The following is a 9847-nucleotide window of genomic DNA, read 5'->3' on the forward strand; positions in this document are numbered from 1 at the left end:
TGAAATGCATTAAAAATATGTTAATAAGATTTCTCGGAATGTTATAAAATCAATATGCCTTTCGGATAAACTTTATGAACTACGTATTTTTCTGAGACCCATGAACAGAAGATATAATAATAATTCACATGGGGAATCAAGAATGTAGACACCCTTATTACTTCTATGAATAGAGTCATTTATGAAAGTTGCGTATTTTGCTCATTTCGTTTGTATCATGCCAAAAGGAAAGAAGGGATATCCTTAACATACCTGAGCCGATTCTCTTGATAGTTCCTCTAACACACACCAGTTGCAACAACACTTAACGGCAAAGTAGGGGAAAATCTGTATGATATTCTTGAGAAAGATTGTACAGTACTCCCTTAGAATTTGCAAGTCACGTTGCTATTACATAACGTAATCTGGTATGGATTTTTGTTGTAGCTTCATTCGCACTTGTGAGTAAAAATTCGGCTGGGGTTAGAGTGACCAAAAATGGTGGAGGTATTTTTTGCATTATTTGACATTTCCGAAGGATATTGCAAATGTGCTAATAGATCTCCTTGTGAGACACCCAGATGGTGCACTCTAAAATAGCACAGTTAGATATGAGTACTACAAAGATAGGCACTGGAAGGGATAAATATTATCTTAGTGTGACTCCCGTTCCTAGTAGAGAAAGAATGTTAGGCAACCCGAAGAGCCAGTGGATGGACCAAGGGGAGCTAAAAGCAAAAATATATCTTGCTGAAGTTCTCAGAATAAAGTGATAGATAGAAATGTTAGCAGGGAAATATGAAGAGAGTTAATGAAGCATTATGAGTATGATGTGATACATGGATGACAATGGTAGGTCAAAAAATAAATGACAGTATTACAGAGTCTATAGTCAAGTGAAGGAAAACGACGAGAGGTGACAGGCCTTGAGACAACAAAAGAGTATAGGCCATAAAGTCATATCCTCATTTCGAGAAATAGGTTCGTGACTTCAATGTGATTACCAAAAGGAAACAAATTAGACCCTAGAGTAATAAGAAATCAACATGGACTGATAAACAAGATAAACTAAACATGAACTAAGGACTGAGTAATAGTCGGCATCATGAGAATTTCAGAGATTGCATCCCGGCGATAATAGAATAGACGACAGAAGAATATCCTTTAAAGGTCATTCAGGAAGACGCTTCCCTAAAGAAATCAAGGTGAGTAAAGTTAAGCTTAAGGGATTGTATGTGCCAGTTATACTAAGTGTCACCCTCACGAGTGAGGAATTTTATTATCCTTGGTACAAAAGGATTATCGCGAGGTGAGTAAGGATCATCGATGATGTGAAAAGATGCCAAAGATGAAAAGGTAAAACATATATACGTAGATCATCGTATCACTAAATCTTAGTGCTCCCCTAAAAGGGGGAATATGGTGTGATGTGGCATTAAGTCAGAATTAAGTAGATCTAGTGACTATGGAATGGTAAAGGAAGAATGCAATAAAAATGTGAAAGGAATGAGATTGCACTTATTCAAATCCTACAGATATGATACGATTCCAGAACATTATTCAAACACGACGTCAAGGAGGGGAAATAAGGGTTCCTGCCCAAGATGTTATTGATAGATAAGGAGCCGGTGCGAGACGTAAGTTAAGACAAAGAAAATAAACCAAGAAAGATTACGCGGAATATTGATATGAGAATGGGCCAACGATTAGTTAGTAGTTGATTCAGGAAGAGCCTAGTTATGGCTAGAAAAGAGGATACAGATAAATCAATAGATCGTGCAAGATAAACAGCGAACCCCAACATGGGAAATTCAGTCTCGCAGATATAACATCGTGATCCCTGAGAAATATTCAGATAGGATTTGGGATAGTTAAAGGTACCGTATGAGTGTTACGGAAATAAAAGGAAGTCCCACTGGGAAGATAGTAGAAATATCATTTCAGAAGCAACCCTACAAGCACATGAGTATGGAGGTAAGTAACTACGGATAATTAGAGGCGAGGAAGACCATCAAAAATTACGTCGAGTATTCGATGTAATAAGCTCGCAGCTTTACAAGAGTCAGAGGGTCCTCCCTAAGTACTACAATGAAAGACTAGCTGAGGAAATAAGGAAGAAGGCTTCAACCTAAGCACAATGACTTAAAGAGGAAATGGTCTTGTAACAACAGTCTCACTGCAACATTGTATGCACCCCATAAGAAAGTGGCACCTACCGTGGCTAGTGAACGGGAAGTAAGATCAAAAGAAATATTCGAGATCATATGAGATGTACCAAAATTCCGGCATGTGCTAAGTTATCAAAAGTAATAGTCGAGATCATAGAATACCGAGAACAGTGTGCCTCCTCTAGAATCTTCTCCCTCAAGCCATCAACATTATGAACACATAGGCGACCCTGGAGTCGTAGAACACCATCCTCACCAACAGTAACCTACTTGGCACCACCCTGTAGTACCGTCTCTCCAAGAACCAGCAAGTGCGGATCATCGTACTGATGAACCTTGATTCGCTCAAATAATGAAGATTGATCAACAACACATGCAAGAACTCGACTGTGCTCTGAAATATCCAACCTCACAAGTCTGTTAGCCATGGACTGAATGTCCAAAGCCAATGGCCTCTCCTCTGCTGAAATGAAGGCCAAACTACCTATACTCTCGGCCTTTCTGCTTATGGCATCTCTAACCACATTCCCCTTGCCGGGATGATAAAGGATGGTAATATCATAGTCCTTCAGTAACTCAATCCACCTATGATGCCTCAAATTAAGATCCCTCTGCTTAAACAAATGTTGCAAGCTACGATGATCAGTGTAAACCTCACACGACACCCCATAAAGATAATGCCTCCAGATCTTGAGAGCATGAACTATCGTGGCCAACTCCAAATCATGTACGGGGTAATTCTTCTCGTGGGGCTTCAGCTGACGTACAACATATGCAATAACTCACCCCTCCTATATTAATACACAACCCAGGCCAATGCGTGAAGCATCGCAATACACAGTATATATCCCTGAACCGGAAGGAAACACTAACACCGATGTTGTAGTCAATGCGGTCTTGAGCTTCTGAAAGCTTGCCTCACAATAATCGGACCATCGTAATGGAGCACCCTTCTAGGTAAATCTAGTAAAAGGTGCCGCAATAGGTGAGAAGCCCTCCACGAACCGACAATAATAACCTGCTAACCCCAAGAAACTCCAGATCTCGGTCGCTGTGGTAGGACGAGGCCAACTCTGGACTGCCTCGATCTTCTTGGGATCTACCTTAATACCCTCACCTGATACAGCATGCCCCAAGAATGTCATAGAATCCAACCATAACTCGTACTTGGAGAACTTAGCATATAGCTTTTGTTCCCGCAAGGTGTGAAGCACAACTCTCAAATGATGCTTGTGCTCCTCCATACTACGAGAGTAGATCAATATGTCATCAATGAAGACAATGACAAATGAGTCAAGATATGGCCTGAACACCCGGTTCATGAAATCCATAAACCCCGTTGGGGCGTTAATCAAGATGAATGACATCACTAGAAACTCATAATGCCCATATCTAATCCGAAAAGCTGTCTTCGGAACATCCTAAGCACCCTTTTTCGAAGCTTTATTTTTGGGTTTTCAAAACCCGACCCTACTTCGTTAAATACACGTTTTGGGCCATTTTGAGCTAAAATCTGACATTTTAGAGTGAGAGAGAGTGCCCTAGAGTGAGAAGGTGTTCCTTAATAATTGTTCTTCAATTCTTGCTCAAATTTTGGAAGATTAAGAAGGGAAACTCATAAGGTCTTCATCCTAGAGGTAAGATTCTACACTCTAACCCCTAATTTCGAAATTATCTGAAAATGGGTAATTAGCAAGATAATTTTTGGGCATGAGAGTTGTTTATTTTACATGCATGTGATATCAAGGGGTGTAGGAAGATTGTTGAACTATGCATAGTAAATATTGGGTTGTGGGATGATGGAATCCTCCATAAAAGGACCTTGAAACCTTATGCACACCAAGTGTTTGATAAATTGCTCAAATGAGCTAGAATCATGATCATCTTCCTAATTTTGATTCAACTTGTTATATTTCTAAAATAGATTGAGTTGCTAAGAATTCCAAAACATTTAGAGTGAAAGGAAGCTAAAGTGAGGTATGTTGGCTAAACCCTTCTTTAAGAATTGGAATTCCTATTATCCTTGTAGGTTCCAAGATGTTGATTACAAATCGGGTATTCCGATAAGTTTTGTGATAAAGATATATGTTCAATTCGTGTTTCAAATGGTCTTATCATATTGCATTATAAATTGAGGGTGTGTTCCAAACTATGAATTGTGTATCCACGTGTTATAATTTCAAGTCGTGATTTATGTGAAGGTTATTATGCCAAGTTGTGTAAAGATTGTGATAGTGATACACCTCCACCCGCATATATTGGGGTGAGGCGGCATGACTGCTTTGTGTAGGGATTATGGTATTGTGGGACTGCACCTCCACCCACATACATTGGGGTGAGGCGGTACGACCTCTTTGTATAAAGTTTTGGTATTGTTGTGGCACCACCACCCACATATATATATTGGGGTGAGGAGGCATAGCCGCCTTGTGTTGGTATTGGTATCGTTGATGCATTTTCACCTGCATACATTGGGGTGAGGCAGTATAGTCGCTTTGTGTAGGTTCTTGATACTGTGGTTATACATCCACCCGCATACATTGGAGTTAGGCGATAGGGCCGCTTGAGTAGAGTTGTGGTATTGTACTTACATCTCCACCTGCATTCATCGGGTGAGACGGCGAGGCCACTTTGTGTGAAGGTGGCTACAGAGGATCTCATCTTAAATCCTATAAATGTTATTGATAGCTCTTAATAAGCTTGCTCTGGTTTCAACGGTTATCTATATTATTCTATTGCCGCCCTGATTCATCATGTTCATATTGTATTTATAAATTCTTAAATTGTTGTTTGGTTTTCATACTAGTACTATTCAATGGTACTAACGTCCCTATTGCCGGGGGCACTGTATCTTTAAATGGATGCAGGTGGTTCCACAGCAGGAGGTATTGATCTGTTATGCTTCGTAGTATTACGTCGATGTTACGCTCCGTAGTATTATATTATGATGATGTTACGCTTCACAGTATTATATTACAATGATGTTACGCTCCGCAGTATTTTATTACGACGATGTTACACCCTGTAGTATTGTACGTTGAATTTGTCGTAATACAATTGACATCAGTTCAAGGACAAGATTATTTAGGGATTATAAGTGTTATTCTATTTCAAATAAGTGATAAATAAATTCGTGAAGGTGAGAGGGTAAGCAAATTGAAGAAAATGAATTTCGTCGAAGTTTGACATTTTGGGATAAAATACGGACTGAACTAAAATACCCGGTATTTATGGACTAGTGCCATACATGGTACCACATGGCCATGATAGTAAGGTGTATAAAGTGTGTTAAAAGAGAGTAGTATTTTAAGTAATTTGAAATAATTCTTGATTATGTGAATAATCGAGTAATTATTGATTTTAGTGGGAGATTAATATTTAACCAAGAGATTAGTAGTTAATTATTGATAATCTTGGATAAGTTAAAGAGCCCCCAACGTGGCAGCCCATGAAAGCCAAAGAAATGAGTCTTGAATCACATAGCAACTTGGCACATTTAGAAGACTAAGTGGCTAAGTCATCAAATTAGTGGGGCCCACACCCACTAATACAAAAGGGCTTCTTTACTACACAAAATAAGAGATGCTTACACTTCCATCTCCAAGTAATAATCTTCAGCAAGAAAACTTCATCCAAGAACCTATATGATAAGTAATGTGAGATGTTCATATCATTTTCAACAAAATGGAGATGCTTAGATCAAAATCTCCAAGACATGTGTTAGCAACACGATTCACACAAAATGTGTTAGCAACGAGATTCACAACAAGATGAAGATATTTACATCTTCTAAGTGACAGGATTTCAGCAAGAATTTTCATACGAAATTATAATGAGTAATAGCAACGGGATTTGCAATTCTAAGAGAGCACGATAAAATATTTCTCAAGAATATCATACGAATTTTCTCCTACTACGATCCGCCGCTACGTGTTGTCGCAATCAACGGGTGTTAAAGGGATTGTCAAGAGAATCGGCTCAGGTATGTTAAGGCTATCCCTTCTTTCTTTTGGCATGATCCATACGATACAAACAAAACGAGTAAACGGACAATTTTCATAAATGACTCTATTCATAGAAGTACTAGGGGTGTCTATATTCTTGATTCCCCATGTGAATTATTATTATATCATCTATTCATGGGTCTAAGAAAATAAAATACGTATTTGATAAAGTTTATCTGAAAGGCATAATGATCTTTTGATATTCTTAGAAACCTTATTAACATATTTCATATGTATTTTATTCATTTATACATGCACATTGACCCATGACCATATGGCATTATATACGCGTATATTATATGTATATGGGATATGGGAAAAGGTTACAGCGTTATATACGCACCACCACCTAATCAGCTGGTATACGTTGATGATTTGCCCACTGTGGCCGAGATGATATGATGGGATGCCCTTAGAGGCTTAATGATGTTATGAACGTATATTCCTAAGCATGATATGATATTTATATGCATATGTATGACATTGTAAATATTAATGATTCACAGAGTTATTCAAACATACATGTCGAGTCTTTTACTCCATATTTTTCTCATGTCTATTGTTTACTGACTTTCATTCCTTACATACTCGGTACATTATTTGTACTGACGTCCCTTTGCTTGGGGATGCTGTGTTTCATGCCCGCAGGTCCCTATAGATAGGTTGAAAGTCCTCCAAGTAGGCTATCAACTCAGCGGAAGATATTGGTGCGCTCCATTTACTCCGGAGTTGCTATTGGTCAGTATGATTAGGACATGTGTTGATTGGTATGGCGGTGCTCTGTCCAGACCTTTATGACATTTATGTATCCTTAGAGGCTTGTAGACATACGTCGTGTACGTGAAAGATTGTACGGCCTTGTCGGCCTATGTTTAGTGTAATTTTGGTCTTATAGGCCCTATGTCATATGTATAAGTTTTTATATCAGATTGGGTCGTCTTATATTGAGTATTTCTTTATGTTTATTCTGGTTAACACATGACAGCCCGTTTGGCCCATTGCCAATGACAGTACGATAAGAATGATATGTAATGTTGGTACTCGGTTGAGTAAGGTACCGGGTGCCCATCACGGCCCATCGGTTTGGGTTGTGAGTAATGTGGTATCAGAGCAGTTCTGTCCTAGGGAGTCTACAAGTCGTGTCTAGTAGAGTCTTGTTTATGGGTGTGTTGTGCACCACACTTATAAGCAGGAGGCTACAGGTCATTTAGGACTGTCACTCTTTCTTCTTACTCTAGATCGTGTGGTAGAGCTCAGTTGTAAGAACTCAATTTCCTAAACTCTATCTTATTCATAATACGATGATGCCTACATCCGAAAAGACGGTTGGTAAGAGATATAGCTGTGGAAGAGTTGAGTCAGAGGAACTCAAGTTTTGCATCATGCTTATGATGGATAAATATAAGGTATTCAGTAGATCATGTGTGTACTAAGACGTGTAAGCTTCTTGATAAGGAGCCTTAAGGCAAGAATATGCCCATATGGTGAAAAGCAATGAGAGATTCAGAAGGTAGATACAAGATTCAACAAGTAAAAGAAGCAAGGTGAAGAAGGGTACAAGGTACCCAGTTAGTAAAGATGAACATTATCTACTATTCAGGAAGAGAGATATAAGTATTTTGAGTTACCTTCAACAGTAATAGAGGTATGTACAATTGGCCACACCCATCTCATTTATGCCCTATGGAAGCAAACAGAAGTAGTACAAGAGATGGACGGATATTAGGATCTGGCTGGGGTTAGAGTGACCCAACATGGTGGATGGCTTGTTTGTGTCGGTTGCCATGTCCAAAGGATATTGAAAATGTGCTAATAGATTTCCTTGTGAGACACCCAGATGGTGCATTATAAAATACTGCAGCTAGATACAAGTACTACAAAGATAGGCACTAGAAGCCTTGAAGGGTTAAATATTACCTTAGTGTGGATCCCGTCCCAGGTAGAGAAAGAATGTTAGGCAACTCGAAGAACCAGTAGATGGAGCAAGGGGAGCTAAAAAGCAAAAGAATGTCTTGTTCGAGTTTTCAGAATAAAGTGATAGACACAGATGTTGGCAGGGAAATAAGAATAGAGTTAATGAGGCATTGTGAGTAAGATGTGATACATGGATGACAACGGTAGATCAAAAAGATGAAAGCATTACAGAGTCTATAGTCAAGTGAAGGAAAAGACGAGAGGTGACAGGCCTTGAGACAACAAAAGAGTATAGGCCATAAAGTCATATCCTCATTTCGAGAAATAAGTTCGTGACTCCAACGTGATTACCAAAAGGAAATGTTAGACCCCGGAGAAATAAGAAATCAACATGGACTGATGAACAAGATAAACTAAACATGAACTAGGGACTGACTAATAGTCGGCATCATGAGAATATCTGAGATTACGTCCCGGCGATAACAGAATGGGGGACAGAAGAATACTCTTTAAAGGTCATTCAGGAAGACGCTTCCCTAAAGCAAGCAAGGTGAGCAAAGTTAAGATTAAGGGACTGTATGTGCCAGTTACACTAAGTGTCACCCTCGCGAGTGAGGAATTTCGTTATCCTTGGTACAGAAGGATTACTGCGAGGAGAGTAAGGATCATCGATAATGTGAAAAGATGCCAAAGATGAAAAGGTAAAACATCTATATGTAGATCATCGTAGCTCCAATTCTTAGTACTCCCCTAAATGGGGGAATATGGAGTGATGTTGCATTAAGTCAGAATTAAGCGGTTCTAGTAACTATGGAATGGTAAAAGAATGCGATACAAATGAGAAAAGGGATGAGATTGCACTGATTCAAATCCTATAGATATGCTACGATTCCAGAACATTATGCAAACACGATGTCAAGGAAAGGAAGTAAGGGTTCCTATCCGAGATGTTATTGATAAATAAAGAGCCAGTACAAGACGTGAGTTAAGACAAAGGGAATAACCCAAGAGGGATTACGCGGAATACATATATGAAAATGGACCAACGAGCAATTAGTAGTTGATTCAGGAAGAGTCTAGTTATGGCTAGACAAGAGGTTATAGACAAATCAACAGATCGTGCAAGATAAACATAGTGAACCCAACATGGGAATTCAGTCTCACAGATACGACATGGTGACCCTTGAGAAATATTCAGATAAGAGTTGGGTAGTTAAAGGTACCGTATGAATGTTATGGAAATAAAAGATAGTCTCACTGGGAAGACAGTCAAAACTTTAGTTCAAGAGCAACCCTGCAAGCACAAGGGCATGGAAATAAGTAACTACGGATAATTATAGGCAAGGAAGAACATCAAAAATTATGTCAAGTATACAATGTAATAAGCTCGCAGCTTTACAAGAGTTAGAAGGTCTTCCCTAAGTACTACAACGAAAGACTAGCTGAGGAAATAAGGAAGAAGGCTTCAACCTAAGCACATCGACCTAAAGAGGAAATGGTCATGTAAAAAAAACAGTCTCACTACAACATTGTATGCACTCCATAAGAAAGTGGCACCTACCGTGGCTAATGAATAGGAAGTAAAAATCAAAAGTAACATTCGAGATCATATGAGTTGCATGAAAACTCTAGAAGATAAGCTAAGTATGCACACAACAAGGGGGCAGAAAGACCAGGAAAGGTAATATCTTACGTTTAAAGAAAGCTAAGAAGGAACGAAAGAAATTATTCGATCAACGATCTAGAGTGAGTTACGTTATGAATGCACTCAAGATTTCAGAG

The 9847-nt window shown here is 38.9% G+C and overlaps 1 protein-coding gene across 1 annotated transcript; it reads right to left on the reverse strand.

Annotated features, from left to right (window-relative positions):
* Positions 1–2413: 2413 nt before the first annotated feature.
* On the reverse strand, positions 2414–3292 carry LOC138903936 (uncharacterized). Its single transcript, XM_070192503.1, has 2 exons — positions 3251–3292; positions 2414–2758 (listed from the first exon to the last, which is right to left on the reverse strand). Exons 1-2 carry the CDS (start codon positions 3290–3292, stop codon positions 2414–2416), a joined length of 387 nt encoding a protein of 128 aa, XP_070048604.1.
* Positions 3293–9847: the final 6555 nt, after the last annotated feature.

This window comes from Nicotiana tomentosiformis, unplaced genomic scaffold (genome assembly GCF_000390325.3).
Source record: "Nicotiana tomentosiformis unplaced genomic scaffold, ASM39032v3 Un00189, whole genome shotgun sequence".
Classification (NCBI taxonomy): Eukaryota; Viridiplantae; Streptophyta; class Magnoliopsida; order Solanales; family Solanaceae; genus Nicotiana; species Nicotiana tomentosiformis.

What these genes read in the sequence shown, in the direction of transcription:
- LOC138903936 (XM_070192503.1), bottom strand. Translation starts at nt 3,292, where the DNA reads ATGACATTCTTGGGGCATGCTGTATCAGGTGAGGGTATTAAG. An exon ending in TATCAGGTGAGGGTATTAAG is followed by an intron (nt 2,759 to 3,250) that starts GTAGATCCCAAG and finishes TTGTTTAAGCAG; the next exon opens with AGGGATCTTAATTTGAGGCA.